The sequence below is a fragment of the Tachypleus tridentatus genome, chromosome 9 (assembly GCF_004210375.1).
Source record: "Tachypleus tridentatus isolate NWPU-2018 chromosome 9, ASM421037v1, whole genome shotgun sequence".
Taxonomy (NCBI): domain Eukaryota; kingdom Metazoa; phylum Arthropoda; class Merostomata; order Xiphosura; family Limulidae; genus Tachypleus; species Tachypleus tridentatus.
This window is the reverse complement of record NC_134833.1, coordinates 45015369-45032794: the sequence shown is the minus strand read 5'-3', so window position 1 is coordinate 45032794 and position 17426 is coordinate 45015369. Positions and strand designations below refer to the sequence as shown.

The following is a 17426-nucleotide window of genomic DNA, read 5'->3' as shown; positions in this document are numbered from 1 at the left end:
CATTTTGCACTGGTTGTCATCTTAAAGTTCAGCCACAGTTTCATTTTATCATTGCCAGAAATGTGTCACTTCTGACACCAGTTTTAACACATTCTACTGATGGGCAAGTTCTTTTGAACAACTTGGTAAAAATAATATTAAGTCCACATATTAATATGAATAAGCTTATTTCTTCTTTAACATTTTATGTAGCCACTTTCACTTATGGGCTTGACTTCAAACACAAATTTTTAACAGAAATTCTGAGACAAATGTTACCTATGTTTAACTTAGCTTTGATTAATAAATAAACCTGTAACTCCATGAGCAAATGAATAGCATAAGTTAAAATTTTCTAACATTAAAAATGTATTTTGACAAGTGGTTATCTTCCCTCACCCTTAGCTATCTGGGCTTTCATTTGCCCTCTAATATCGGTAAATCTTATGAACAGTGTACCACTCTCTTATACTCTTAAATTTTGTCATCATTACAGCAACAAGTGCTGATCATGTAACCATCTTCCACCAATCTCATTGTGCCCTCTACACTAGTGCAGACAGCTCCCTCTATCATTGCAACACAACCTCACTTTCGAGAATTGGCACATACAAACTCCAAAACACCAACAAACCAATGGGAAGGAAGGGTGGGAAGTGGATGAGAGGAAGTGAGTACATAAAAATACATTTTCAGAGTGAGAAAACGTTAACTTTTGAAACAGTACTACTTCCTCTCCCCCTTAGCTAGAACCTGACATTGAAAAGATGAAAGGGCTAGTGAAGGAACAAAAACAATTAACCAAATGAAGGACAATCTCTGTGAAAAAAACAAGTATTCCATAATTAAAATATGAGGTATACCTGTGAGATACAACAAATGGACATACAGTCATGTGAAAAAGTTTGGACACCCTATGAAAGCCTGTGTATTTTTGAAACATTTTTGGATATATAGATATTTAATTTCAATTTTAACAATACTGAGAGATTATAGGAATATAACTAAACAATTAAAACTGAAGAAAAGACTTTTCAAGATCTTCTGTAAATGTAATTCTACAAAAATGCATATTCTAACTGAGGAAAAAATTAGGACACCCCCACATTTATTCCCATTTAAAATGGCTCAACTCATACACAAATGTATCACACCAGGTGCACATGTTTAGAAGATCATTACTCAGTATTTTGAATGAGGCTTGCCCTATTTAAACCTCAGACATTTAGTTTGGTGTGCTCCTGACTGTTGAAGTGAGAGTGAGCACCATGGTGAGAGCAAAAGAGCTCTCTGAGGCCTTCAGAAAGAAAACTGTAGCAGCTTATGAGTCTGGTGAAGAATTTAAAAAGATCCCAAAAGAATTTTAAATCAGCCATTTCACTGTCAGGAAAATAGTCAACAAGTGGAGAGCTTTCAAAACAACTGCCAACATGCCCAGGTCTGGTCATCCAAGCAAGTTCACCCCGAGAGCAGACCGCAAGATGCTAAAAGAGGTCTCCAAACACCCTAACATGTCATCACGGGACCTACAGCAGGCTCTGGGTACTGTTGATGTGAAAGTGCATGTCTCTACAATCAGAGTTTAACTTGCATGGAAGGTGTGCAAGGAGGAAACCTTTGCTCTCTAAGAGAAACATTGAGGCCAGACTGAAGTTTGCCAGAGAGAATGTAAACAAAGACCAGGACTTCTGGAATAATGTTCTTTGGACAAATGAGTCCAAAATTGATTTATTGGACACCAGAACAGAGGACGTGTTTGGCGTAAACAAAATACAGCATTCCAGGAAAAGAACCTCATACCAACTGTGAAGCATGGAGGTGGAAGTGTCATGGTTTGGGGCTGTTTTGCTGCAGCAGGACCTGGACAGCTCACAATCATAGAATCCACCATGAATTCTACTGTGTATCAGAGGATGCTTGAGAAGGATGTGAGACCATCTGTATGAAAATTAAAGCTAAAGTGGAACTGGACCCTGCAACATGACAATGACCCAAAAAATACCAGTAACTCCACCAAGGACTGGATGAAAACTAATAAATGGAGAGTCCTGGAATGGCTGAGTCAAAGCCCAGATCTTAATCCCATTGAGATGCTGTGGGATGACTTGAAACAGGCCGTACATGCAAGAAATCCCTGAAACATCTCACAGCTGAAAGAATTCTGCATTGAGAAGTGGGGCAAACTTTCTTCAGACCGATGTCAGAGACTGGTAGATGGCTACAAGAAGCATCTCACTGCAGTTATTTCAGCCATAAGGGGTAACACTAGCTATTAGGGGGTAGGGTATCCTAACTTTTTCCTCAGTTAGAATATGCATTTTTGTAGTATGAATATTAGATAATGATGACCACTTGTGAGAAGGAGAAAGAAACAGGTCTTATGAGAAAGGTGGTATAAAGAACATGTAGCAAGAGATTCAAAAGGAAATTGGTCAAGGGCATGAATAATAACATTGAGATCCTAATTCAGAAGCCTAAATTGATGAAGTTGATGAACAGTACATAAGGAGCAAAAACAAATAGAAATAACAGGAAAGAAAGACATATGAAAGCAGGAGAAGCAAAAAATGTGTAGCAACAGATTCAAATGGAAATTGGGCAAGGACATGGAGATTAACACTGAAATCCTAATTCAGAAGCCTATATTGATGAAGTTGATCAACAATACATAAGGAATAAAAAAGAATAGAAATAACATATAAAGTTACATTATTTTGAAGAATTAGTTACAAATTAATTTCACAACTATATGAGCATAAAGCCAAGAAACTGCAAAAGTGATAAGAGTCATAGGTTAACAAAATGATTGTGATAAATATATGGATAAGAGAATTTTTCTAATTATTATCAAACTCACCAAATAACTCTAAAGCAGCAACATTCTCAAGTTCAGTTGCACAGTCAAAAACATCATTCAGCATTTTAAAAGCTTCTTCATTTACTTCATTAATAGATGTTCCAGGAAGCACATCATGAAACTGAGTAAGGAGTAAAGTCTTCCAAATTTTTCTAATGCAAAACGTGGATAATCTGTTTTTGTTTCTTTCTTTTCAGCCATCAAAATGCTAAGCAAAATCTCAGTTCTGCGAAGAGCAAATTCACACTTCCTATTCATAGATTTTAATACAGCTTGGGTGGTATATGTGGCATTATGCAACTCTAGGTATAAATCACCAGACCAAAAGCAGAGGTTTTTACTGGAATTTTCCAAGCAATCAAAGAAATTTTGAGGAGTTGACAACTGGACTCTGCACAAAAATATATAATTTATGTGAAATTTATGAAATACTACTAAAATTAGTAAAACAGTGCTTAAGACCGAAATGTAGATACATATTTTTCATTTATCTTTACAAAAAACTAGTTTTAGTTAGCTATTATTGTCCATATGCTTCTGTCAGTAGGAGTTAATATTGTTTAGAATTACTTATTAAAGTATAAATCTTACTTGTTTCAATATTTAAAACTAACATAGATGTAAGATTATTAGAAATTTTGAAGTTATGAGATTGGAAAAAAAAGGTATAATTGCACAAAATTATGTTAACTGATGCTCATGAGAAAGGAATAACTACTAAGATTGTGTTGTAAAATATACTATAAAACTTAAATACCACTGTATACCTAAAAAATGAGCATATTAAAGCACCAAACAGTCTGAAAAACAAAAGTACTATAGTAACTCACAACCTTTATTGTCACTTTACCACACACACACACACACACACATACAGAAATATAAACAATAATAAAAACACACTAAAGCTATACAAATCACAGAATATTTGAAATAAGCATGAATAACTATAATAACATATGTACCTGTAAAATTCCTTCTGCAAAAATCCCAAGTTATAGCTTAATGGTATTCTAACAACTGGAATGTAAAATGCAAAGCCACTTGATTACTGCAGTGACAAAAGCTTTGCATGTTTAGCTGGCAGTAGGACTGATTATATTTTAATTTGTTATTAGCAAAATAAAGGAAATCAGATGTAAGAAACAATAAACAAAATGCCTTACTGGCAAATGAAGACACGACAAAATTAATAGTGGTGGAGAATTAAATTTCTTAAGTGACTGAATGAATTGGAAAAATGAAACCCTTAACACAAACTAAATTAAAGTGAGCAATGAGAATAAGGTAAACATACGCATTAAGCTAGCTTACTATACAAAAGGTTCAAGCGGTACAGTACTTTCATACAAGTCTTTTTTTTTTTCCTTTAAAACTCAAATCAAACCACCCTCACATTTCAATCAAATAGAAATTCTGGAAAGTTAGTTACCTTACCATTCTCTTGGGGGATGTTGATTATCATTATAACTATCATATATGATTTTAAATACAATTACAATTAGTTCACACTGAGGCTAAGCTCACCAAATGCTTAAAATCAATTTTCTGTATCAGATCCAGCCATCTTCATTGTCTGCCTTGCCTGGTCTATTTATACAGACATTTGCATACTTGTGGGTCACTCTTCTGCTTGCCAGTCAGTTCTTTACATTTGTTGACATCCTTGTACATCTCATCTCTATCCAGTGATTTTGAATCTAATAAGTCTTCATTTTCTATAACAAAGTCACTGTCTTCGGGTTTTTCCTCTTGACAGCCACACCTGCCATGTCCATTTGTACCTCAATAGCTATACCTATTATGCCTTATTCCATCTCAAAATACCTCTTTATAGATTTGCATGGTAGATCTTATCTCCTCATCTACTTTCACTTTATAGTTAATTCTGTTTATAGCTTCCTGTATGTCAAACAGCCCTTTCCACAACAAGGAAATGTCCTTGAAATGTCAATTTTTTGGCCTCTGTTATAAATACTCCTTTCCAATCCTCTATTTTGTTAGTCTCTTTCCTCTTTGTCTTGTGCTTTAATTTCTCTTGGGCAATATACCAAAGTTTCTGCAATGATGGGCCATTTTTTCTGTGCTTCCTTCAGTTTAATGAGAAATTAAGAAGCTTTATATCCTGTTTATTTCTTTTCTCCCCTTGAGCTCTTTTGGTGATTGCAAATGCCTTATCAATCCCTTTCTGTTTAGTTCCTCCAACTTTCTACAAGCTGATATATTTCCAATCAACAAATTATGGATTGGTGCCTTCATGCTCATAGTTTCAAGGTCTTCCACACAATATGGAGTATCCACCTTTCTTGTTACTATGAAAAACTTTCTCACTGTCCCATCAGTCAGTTCACACAAACATATTGTGTCCATCATCTGGTCATTAGACAGTAGAATGATTCTCATTCAGCACTAGAACAACCAGTGTCTCATTGTACCTTCACTTTTTTTCCCTAATATATCCTTTGCCTGCTGGCATGTTATGAGTTGCTGTCACCTCTTGACATTTATCACATGCTTCAATTACTACAGGCAATTTTAACATGTTCACAGGTTTGAACTAGTTATCAATCATATACTGTTTAGTCATGAAGATAACAATTCTTTCTGGGATGAATCTAATGAATTACCTTGATTTTGTTTCTTTTGGCAGCAGCATCCATGGTGGTAGCTGTTCTTTTCTTCTTTCTTGTCAGTATCATCTTTGTAACTAATTCCAGCTGCTTTATGTTGTGATTTCTGCTACTGCTTGTTGGTTATAGATTTGCATTCATTTGCAATCTATTCCATTTTATAACAAGTATAACATCTCTTCTCCTTTTTGTCTACCTTGGATAGGATCCTGCTTCTGGTCAGCCACCACTAATTTTGACTTTATACTGGTTATTATTGGACTTGCTAAATATACTCCCTCCACAAGAGTTTGAAATTGTAAGAAGAGGTATAAACTCTTTCTGTTAACCTAAAGATTATCTATGAAGGTTGAAATATTGTTCTGTACTTTATTTCAATTAAACTTTTAATATCCAAACCAGCTGTCTTTAGAATATTTTTGAGAGTAACAGTTATTGCAAAAAAAGATATTCTACACTGGCTGAATTTATTCTTATGCAAATAAAAGGCATATGCTTCAGTTTTGTTGCCTTTTACATAGCTTTTGTGAATAACTCTAAAGAAATAATAAATATGTACATTAGGCCTACTGTAAGATGTTGACTGGATAATGTTTTGCTGAAAAGTCTTTATCACAGAATATAATTTTAAGTTAACACAACCAAATCAAAAGATTACTCTTATAAAAGGTTCCCTCAACTCAAACCTTTATTTTAAATAAAATAACTATGAAGGTAAAGACTTGACTACAAAGTTATCTGAAATAAAGTGAATTTTATATCAAAATTTAAAATGGAAAAAAATGAGTCCAGATGGAACAAATTTTCTAGAATGAAAATATTGGTTTATGAATTTAGCACACTTGAAATGGGTTAAAATATTCAGTTTCCATAGATTAACTAAATAGCAATATCACTTTACACAGGCCTCCTTTTCAAAAGTTACACCCACCTATCAGGAAGATTCAAATATTTCAAGTCATATAAAAAAAATATTATAAGGATAGTTTTGCATTATGTAAAATTATTGATCAAAAATTCTTCTAAAAGTCTTCCACTTGAGAAAGTCCAGAAAACACTACTTAGTAAATATATATTTCCATACAAAATCAAGAACTTGAGAACAAAATAAGTGTTTGAAGAATCAAAAGAAAAAAGGTTTGAAACTATTCTGGAGAGGGATATGTTTAAAAATTCATTGAATTGTTTTAGTTTTCTGTATTGACATGAAAGAGATAAATACTTCTTACTTGAAGATTAGTAGGCTTAGATAAATCAAAATGTTCCAGAATCCAAATCTTTATGTTATTCACAAAGACAAAAATTACTTACCCTTACTACAAATTATATATTCTTATTCTCACAATACAACTATCATATTACACACAAAGCAGCAGTAAATGTTGTCTAACTTTTCAAATTAGATCAAATAACAACTAAAATCAAAATAACTAAAGAAAAATTATCTTCTACATAATCTATAACACACAAACTGTTTAAAATTCTCCTACATACTAATCAAACAAGAGTGATATTTAAAAGTGCTGAATCTAATAACTTGAGTGCTTAGAATAAGGTTACAGCAGGTTATGTACACACTACAGAAGCTCGGTCTCGTTGATCATACCTGTTGTCATCGATCAACTCCAGTTTTACTAAGGTGAAAATACATATCTCAAATTTCTGTAAAACTAAAACGTATAAGTCTTTATCAATGAAAAATTATATGTTTTTCAAAACATTTTCTCATGTATTTTTATCTATGCAAAACCAACAGAATGCATTTGAATAAACACCTGTTCATCAACAACTATAAAACACTACCTTGGTACTCCATCCACATTAACAAGTCGTTTCTGCCTTTCTAACATATCTTGAGTTGGTCCACCACCTCCATCTCCATAACCAAACAACATTAGGCTACAAGAGACACGACCTTTGTCTTGAAGATTTTGAAAAGTCTTCATAGCCTATGATGACACAATATAAGAAGAATTCAGAATTCCTTATATACTCTTAACATACAAAAATAGTTCAATTTCTTAGTTTCACAAGAAAAATAAAATACTATGAAAAAAAAAAAACAGACTGGAATAAATGCTCATTCTTGGAGAATTAAAAAATAATATTTGCACAGTAAAAAGTGATCCAGAGGTGTGTGTGTGTGTGTGTGTATATATATATATATATATGAAATATTTTCAGGAAAGAAAAATTTTTAACTTAAGAAACATATTCTCAATTTCCTACAAAACAAAATAAAAATCCCATATTACTATGATAATGGAGATTCTTGTGGAGAGAAAAAAATTACAAAGATAAGTACCTTTTTAAACCATAGGATCAGAAAGGGAAAATCCAACCAGCATGTCACTCATGAGGGTGTAGTCTAGTGAGGCAAAGAGTAAATTTCACCATATAAAAGTTAACAAAGATATTATAAAAAGAAGCTTTCACATGGTGATAAAATGTCACAAAGGTGGGCAAAATGTAAAGTTACTCACACACCCATTATTTCTCAGACAGACAGATAAATACTTGTGGGTAGTATGGCTATGACAATAAATCAGGTCCTACTGTATTGGAAAAATGCTTATATTGGATATTTACCAGCATAATTAGATGCAAAGCTACATCTTTAGAAGAATGCAAAAAACATCAAAGTGGCGTACCGCCTGAGATGGCTTACCAGGTAATGTAATAATGGTTGAAAGCCCTGGCAAAAAATAAAAATAAACAATTACCCTTAGAGAGGATCTTTGAAGAGCAGAAAATGGCAACCAAAGGAAGATGAAACCCAGGGTAAAAGAAATCACAATGTGGTATAAGTCATGCAACACTAATCTGTCAAAAACTGTTTACATCACAACCTGCAAGATTTCATACAGAGAATGTGAACTTATAAAGGCAAGAGAAGCTGTGAGATAACACAGCTGATGGGAGGAGACATGAAAAATAAGAAAGGTTACCACCCATAAAAGAATAAACTAACCAGGTTAAGTGTATAGTCCAACTTGTTAAAGTAATAGGAGCTATATTATTACAAAATGAATCCAATGGTATGAAAAGACATTGTCAACTGCCATCATAAGGGGCAGTTCGAAACAGATAACAATGATTAGTTTTATACAGGACAAAGAAGATACGCTGGATCAGAATGACCATATAGGAAAGAAATGAAAGGGAGGTGAAATGGACAAAACATCCAATAACCATCCCAAATTGCTCAATTTCTGGAGGTGAAGGAACATTCAGGGAAAATATTAACCTGACCCCTTGATATATAATGCCAGAGGCATCTAAGGCAGAAAAGTTGAGAATGATGATTCAGCATGTGAGAAGAAGAAAATATTCCTGAAATATATAGTAAAAGACTGAACTATTTAAGACACAAAGCTTAATCTGCCACAGAGGTGCAGTATGTGATTGAAGAACAAAAAGAGAGGAAGAAAGGTGTTGTAGAAAAGCAGTGACAATAGGACTATTGCAGTGGAATAAAATCCATTGAAAACACAGGGCAATAGAGAGACTACTCTAAAGGGAAGATCCAGTCTAGATGAGATAGCGATTTTAAGCCCAAAAATGAAAGTTTAGAGCAAGAAAAACAGAAGTTCTAAAAGCAAATACTTCCCTATACTATAATTGGATGCGAGAAACGACAAGGGTTTCTGAATGAATCATGATAAAAAGACAAATGAGATAGAAGATTATGGTAAACCTGATAAGCAGCCAATATCTTCAGAATTTATATAAAGGGGATTAACATAGTGGAAGAAAATCCATTTAAAACAAAGGAGCATGAAGAGTCCACTCAATGGGAAGGATCCAGTTTAGATGAGGTGCTAATAAAACTAGTCCTCTGGAAATCAGACTCAAAAAGGAATCAGATGTCCTGAACTGTATCTCACCATAATAGGTACTGGTTTACTGATTTTGCTTTTAGATTTGATTGTTATTAAGTACAAAACTATGCAATGTGCCACTTACGCTAAACTCGCCACCAACATGAAGATCTGCATATGTGAGCATTATAACCACTCAGATTTACTGCTGAACACTAAAGAGCCACCAACAAATGTAAGTCCAGGTTAGGAGATGAGAAAGAAATGTCCAAGGTCATGTGGGATCAAGTGTGACAGCAAGAGGTGAGAAGATGACATAGGATCTCTGGACATACTTAAGTTGATTGGCTGGAATTAACTGAAGAGGATGTGGATAGACATATTCAAGAGGAAGAAAGTCCCCAATATAAAAATATTAACTGAAGGAAGTAGAAGGCAGGCAGACAAATAGGAAATCTCAATCTAAGTTATCCATATCACAGGAAAGTATTCATTGCAGAGTAAGAAAACTGTCCATCTTTAACAGAGGAGAGACCAAAGTCACTTCAAATGAGGCACAGTTATTTCAAAATGCCAGCCTCCTGTCTTGTAGGAATGAGAAAAAATGGAAGGGAGCAAATCTCAGAATACAGTTAAAGAACTGTTTCACAGCATTCTAATCAGGTAAGATGGTGAATGGAAGGACAGGTAAAACTCACAAAGAAACCATTTCAAAAATCAAGCTTTCTTCACCAAATGGAATCCACAAGTGTGCAAAGTATGAGACCTAATCTCCCACTGAACCAGAGCTAATGGGCAGCTTCACAAGCATAGTGTCCAAGATTCAAGATGATCAACCCTCAGAAACAAGGACTGTAATATTAACAAGAAGACTGGAAACAGGAGAGGGTGCGAAGCTGTAGACAATGAGAAATATGGTGGGGTCTCCTGTCCAAAAAAAGCAAGAGATAAAAGTGAGCAGAGGCGACTGCTGATGAAAAGTATTAGCTCAAGATTCCAAAGTATAAGAAACACCCCAGAAAACCTCACCACAAAGAAAACTTGCAACACAGGATCCATGAGAAAAGACTGAGGAAGTCAAATATCAGAAACAAAGGTAAGGCAACCCACAAAGTACATCCCAGAAACAAAGAAACCAAGTTAACTAGGACTCAACAGAAGAAGAAATTAAAGGGAAAGTAGAAAACAGGTATGTACAATATTCTCTAGCAAAGCTGGCATGGTCACTTATAAATCCTCCAAAAGAAATGAAGCATACACAGATAGGAAAGAAGCTTCATAAGTAGGTGATCAAGAGAAGTAAGTAGAAAGTAAGAAAGATAAAAAGAATGAAAAAAAAGACTCGAGTGATGGATGCTCATGCAAAACTGTAGCCTGAGATTCTTCAAAAAACAGCTGATGTAAAATAAAACAAGTCATATACTTGAGTAATATACACACAGAACAACAAACATCAAATTTCTTGTTTATTATTGAGGAGATAAAAGTAGAAAAAAAGCAGACATGGGAACAGCAACAGAGAAATTCAGCAAAAGATGGGCCCAGTTAAAGTAACAGAAAAAAGTATCAAGAATCCTTAATCTGAGAACATAATGGAACAAACTACCTGGTACATAATGACAGTAATATCATGAACTGTAAAAAAAAAAAAAACTTCCATTTACCATACAGTATTGCATTACTTCTGTTGAGGAGTCACAATACTTTGAGAGATAGATAGCAAGAAAAAAGTTTTTTTTGTTTTTTTTTTAGAAATAAAAACTGGCTTGATACATCAATAGTTTATAGACCTGGTACAACAGGCTACTAATGACATTGAAGATTAAGTAATAAAACCTGTACACTGGGTTAAAACAACAGGAATTAGTATTGTCAAATAACTCTTACCACAGATAATAGTGGCACATATTCAAAAATTAAAGATTTGATTAAACACCTCATTATGGATCTTCCTATAGTTGGGGGTCAAAAAACATGTAATCACTTTTGTTGATTTATGTTAAAAATTTTATTGTAAGTCAACAAACACAATGACAAACTCTTTGACACTTGTTTAAACTATACATATTACCTAGAATATCTACTTGTTTAAAATATATATTGCCTAAAACATCTACTTGTTTAACCTATACATATTATCAGTACTTCATGAATGAATTCAAAAAGTTTGGCATCAAATTGTACATTATAATTCAAACTTTAATTTGATATGTTAATTACTTTCTTAGCTTAAAAATAAATATTAAAAAAATTCTAAATATTGGTTTTTGTATGACATGTCATATGTTGAATGCCAATTTTGTTCAAATTAGATGCTTATAATGTCAAAGTACAAAATCTATAGTTTCTTACAATTTAAAAACTCAAATTATCAATAGCAACAAGTTGGAATATATAATAAAAAATCCTATATTTTCTGCTTACTGACATATCACTATATTTAGCAAATCAAACAAAGTGGCCCTTCCATTTTTGGAAATACTTCCTTAGATACACCCACTTCACTTACTTATGGTTTTATAACCAATCAATGGCTCAGAATTTTTCCCATGTGGCTTTTTCATGCTCTTGGAGTTGAAAAGTTCCTGAAATTATTTCTTTGGTGTCTTAATTTAGAGGGTAAGGGTGACAGAAAATATCATTTGAACTATCAAATATTTTAGACCTAAATACAGCTTAATTACTAACACTGATAAATTATAGTGGATTTTGGTAGTATTAATACAGTAATTTATGATGGTTTTGTTATTTAAAAATGCATATACATAAAAAAACCTAAAAAACTGTTTTGTTTTACATTCTCCACATGTGAAATTTGACAAGACTTAGCAAATTAGAGCAAGCAACAAATGAGTTCAAAGTTAGTAATCAGAAGAGATCACTTTTCTTTGCATCTTTATTTACCATCCTATGTTTTAAGAAAAGTAAATAAAATTTGAGAACTTAATTGCAAATAGTAATAATATACATATATATGTGATGTATTATAACTGAAATGTAACTGTATTTTACAAAATACTGGCCCACTAGAACAAAGCCAAGAGAGGTCAATTTGTAAAGGCCAATTTTATATACTGGATATGGTAATGAGTACACGTGCCTTTTCTCTGCAACTTCTGTAATGTTAGTCAGACACGGCTGAAAGATCAATAAGATGAATATAATAAATATATATGTTATTTCTTGTCACAATGTACAGTCATTCTGGAACAAAAAAGTGCAACTTATATGTATTTCCTACGTTTTTATGGTTCTTATAAGGTCAATCAAACCCACACAGAGATACAGTAGTGAAAATAGTAAACAAAAGATAAAGTTTTTCCAAAACAAAAACATTATATAATTATTTGGAAGTTATTTGTGAATTATCTAGACTCTGTATGTGAAATCTGACCATTTTCTGATGCAAAAAAAATACTAAACATGTTGTATAGCTCTACATAATACTCTGGGTGAGTATAAATTATTCTCACGCAGTGTAAGGGTTTGGTCACATAAGCAAATTTTTAACAAAATCCAGACCTGTGTTGCTCACATTTTATCTTGTTTGATCACTCTGGCCAACAAATTCTTGACATTCCCTCAACAGTTCTAGCCAACAATATTTTGATAAGTTCATGACACTTATATTTTGCTGGTAACAAAATGGCAACAAACTCATCATATTTACTAACAGTGTAACATGGTACAGAAATAGTGACTAAATATACACTTTAGAAGATTGATTTTTTGTTGTTGTTGAACATTACTTGCTATGGTATACAAAGCACAAGGACTACTGCAAAAGAAACATAAAAGCTGCCCTTTAATGGTTATGCCAGGAGTCAAAGGGAACTATTCACTGTTTTGTAAGATGCTTTTATTGTTATATTTCTTATATTTATCATTGTTTCAATTCAGAATATGATGCCATTACCTCTATTATGGTTTTATATTTATAATACAGTGTCATTAACCCCTATCATTATTATACATTCAGAAAAATATCACTATAACTATTACTATTATTATATTCAGTTTTATACTCATACAAGAGTTAATGTCCTTAAACATGCTTACCATGCTTTATTAGTAATGTCAAGGATATCTTCTTCAGATGGTAGCCAAGTCATGTGAGATAAAAGGTTATAACCACGACCATGCATATCCATGAGTAAGGCAAAAGACATCACTCCCAAGTTTAAAGGGCTCAGCAGAAGAACAGATGGACTAGTTTTTGGAACTGCTTATAACAGCTGATCTTAGAGCAGCTTATACAAAGCCTTATCTTGAATATAGATGGTCTGGTCATAGACTCCGTCAAGAGCTTGAGTGAGGCACAACCTTGGAACTGTGGGACATTTATTGCTGAGATGCACTAAAATCTGACAGAGTAAAACTAACCACTCTATCAAACCAAATTCAAAGCTCACAAAAGGGTGCCAGAACAGCTTGGTTGCTTATATGGATAATCTGTTATTTTCATGGTAAGACTTACCTTGCAATGACATCATCATACCACCTGTATATCTTCATTGACAAGTTTATGTAAGGGATATCCACCAAAATTATAAAGCAGCTGCATGTGAGAGATCTGTTCATCCTTACAAAGATAGTCTGTGATGATATACAAAGTGGTAAATTCAAAGGGTTACAAAAGAAGAAACCTGCAGCAGCACATGCAGTGGCTTTAGTTTAAACATACCATCCTATCCAGGTGTCCACGTCACACCAAACTTGAGTTCAGTCAAAGGTTAATCAGCTAACCATGAATTCCAGCAGCACTGTAGTGCAATCACACTGGCATCCACCAAATAGTGAGTGCTATCCTAGTATTCCCATAGTTTACATGGTACAGCATATGCAAATAACACCAACCAAACATTGCCCTAGAAGAGAAAAACAAAATGTTTCCTTTACTTGTGAAGGTTTGGATTACCTTCAATGAGTCACATACCTTTCCAAGCAGCAAGATAGAAAATAAGTTAGATTTTATCCAAAGGCTCAACAGGTGAAGCATAGCCAACAAAAGATAGTGAATAATGTCACTACAACTGCAGAAAACTAAGTGAGTACAGGGATGGTCTGGCCAACTACTTGGGGAAGTGCAATGAACAATTTGCACCAAAAGGTATGGTTTCAATCCTAGGTTTCTTTTAACTGTATGAATCTTGGTATATGCCTTTCAGAGTACTTGAGTAAAAGAAAGTTTTCCTGGATTACACAGAAGCAGCTAGTACTCTAATAAATCTTGATGTGTATCAGACATTCCAAGCAAAACCATCACTTAGGCCAGCTAATACAAAATTCATTTTTGTGAATGAAGACAAACTAGGCACAAATGAAGCAGCAAATCTGACGATATATATATATAGGAGAACAAATATATTAGTCTGTGATTGTAGTTGTGGCAAGTTGGATGATAAGAAAACACCAGAATACTTTCAGCAGAAAAAAATGGCTTGCATGAGTTGTCATAATGTCATACAGTCTGTATAAAACACCTGCATCTTTCAAGAGGCTAACAGAAATTATAATGAGAAAGTGCTTGATTTTTGTTAACAATTTCTCAATGCTAGGTTGCATATTCAAGTTTGTGGCTGAGAAGCTACAAAACATTTTTCAGCAGATAAAAAGAAGATAAGCTTACAAATGAAACCAGGAAAATATGCATTTATGCACATGGAACAGAAACTCCTTGTTAACATAATAGGCAAAGACAAAATCCCTACAGATTCCAATAAGTGAAGTAATGTAATATTGAATTCAAATGTTACCAAATTAGAAGTATTTAATTTTCTCAGTTTTGCATTGTACCACAAATGGTTTATGGCCACCTTCTCCAAAGTCACCTCACAATTATGACTTCTCACTATAAAGTTGATACATTTCAGACAAAGTGAGAAATGTAACCAAGTATTCCAGTTCCTGGAGCATATTTTAAAAAAAACCTTGATTTTGGTGTATTCACAACAGGAATGTAAATTCTTAATACATACTGATTCCAGTAGCAGATTTTACATAAACAGCATAAAAAGGTCACTTTATGATGATAAGACAGCACAGAAATAAATGTATGACAGCTGAAACTGGTATGACTTTTGTACATTACAGCAGCATAAAAACATCACAGTTCCAAGTAGACATCACCTCATCATGTGCTCTGATGATCTGCTCCATTAATGTATGAATTAAAACAATCTAGAGGCACACAGAAGTTAATCAACTGCTTCCATATACTATTAGCAATAAAAATTTTGTGAATTAGCTTGACAAGTAATGAAACAAAACCAAAAAGTCAGAAAAGGACAAGAGGTCTATTTTATTCCACTCTAACCTATAAAATATCTAAAGGGCTTTATGAGTACTTATCTAATCATTAAGAATGAACTAAACAAGAAGGTATAGAATCTGAAAAGATAGCTTTAAGAGTCAGTTGAACCACCACCAACAGTCACCCAATCAATTCGGTTGGGATTAAATCCAATTAGGCAATTAGGACAACTGTATGGTTGGAAAAAAAACAATGACTGAAAAAAAATGGAATTTCTTGCTTTTAACATTATGATGTGATGTGATGTAAGCATAGCATTGTGTAATTTCTACTCAATTATGGCATGTCAGCAAATGTAATGCTTACTACATTAACAGTTTCAAAACTCAGTTCAAACAACTTTGCAAAATTTTGATTGGGTGAAATTACCATATTAGATTAACTGTCATATGAAATGTGAGCTTGATGCACTCTATGTTTTATTTGATAGTGGCAGAATATTTTCAATTATTAGAACTGAAACAAAAATATTCTGTTAGCCCAACTCTTTTTATTTCAGACTATAGCTACTAAATTATTACACATTGCAAATAAATGTACATTTATATTCATTGCAATGACTTCATCAACAGTATCAGAAACTAAAATTAATAAGATTTACAATAGTATATGTAAAATAGTTGTAATATCTATATAGTGGTTAATCAGTATTCACATGCAATAGAACTGTACTCCTGACACCTCCAAATTATAATTTAATAAAAATGTACAAAAATATACACAAAATAATCAAAACAACCACATAAGAGTCCAATCTTTTGCACACCTTGGCCTTTCTGTTGTCTCTTGCAAAAACATTACAGAGTTTCAAATGAATAGTGGGGGTCTTTTTGTTCTCAAATATGGCTGTTTAATCCCATATCAAAAACACCTTCATTTAAAATAACTAAAGCATAACTCTATTAACAGACACTTTAAACGGCAGCAACTGCACCATTAAAAGCAAACCTTTTTAGCCTCTTTCTTTTTCTCCTATTCCAAACCACAATAAATTTTGCAATAACAGGCATCTTAATATTCCATATTAAGGGCAGCATCTTTAGTCTTATTCTTTATACAGACACTCGATAAAGCAGGCAGGAATCTTTGCAATTCCATGTAAAAACTATGACTATCTCCTCTGATGTGACTGAATATACTTTACATACTCACATGGGGAAGTCTGTTAATGCAGCTAGTTATCAGAATATTGTGTATCTAAAGCATAAAGGAAAAGTAAATTGGAATAATAGATAATCACAATGAACTGTTAATTTCACAGTTTCCAAGATGAACTGTTTATCTATAAAGTTTTCAAAGGCATTCTTGGTTTGACCAGAAGGATACAAGTATCATAAATTTGTCCCATAAAATGGTAAGCATCCAATTAAGACATGACAACCTGCAAGTTGATCAAATTAAATGTAAATAATCAGACACTTTTGAGCTACCCAAGATACATCATTTTTATAAAACTGATCATCTGGCACAAAATCCTAATTTCTATCACTCTTATTTGCAAGTGTCTGTATTTTTATGGCTACAAATAAATATCTGAGCAGATTAAGAAAAAGTTTACAGATCAACTAAACATTATTAAACAAGGCCTACAAAATGTTCACAAAATCTTTTGACAAATCAACATACATCACAATCAGAACGGTAAATAGTACATACATCTTCAACAGTAACTTTCATTTCATATGAATCTCCAGGTGGAAGGTGTGTTAATACAGTACTACCATCTATTCCCTGCCAAAAGAAGTTGTTATGTGGGAATCTATTCACCAGATTCCAGCTAAGTTTCTGAGTCAAAAATCTTGTCATACCACAGTGTCTGTTTAAAA

The 17426-nt window shown here is 33.2% G+C and overlaps 1 protein-coding gene across 1 annotated transcript in view; it reads right to left on the bottom strand.

The window, feature by feature from the left end:
- Positions 1-17426, bottom strand: part of LOC143225174 (alpha-mannosidase 2C1-like) — a 146280-nt gene that overhangs the window by 53921 nt on the left and 74933 nt on the right. Inside the window, 4 exon segments of the mRNA XM_076454133.1 lie at positions 2837-2986; positions 2989-3227; positions 7270-7415; positions 17257-17416. Coding sequence (XP_076310248.1) covers positions 2837-2986; positions 2989-3227; positions 7270-7415; positions 17257-17416 — 695 coding nt within the window.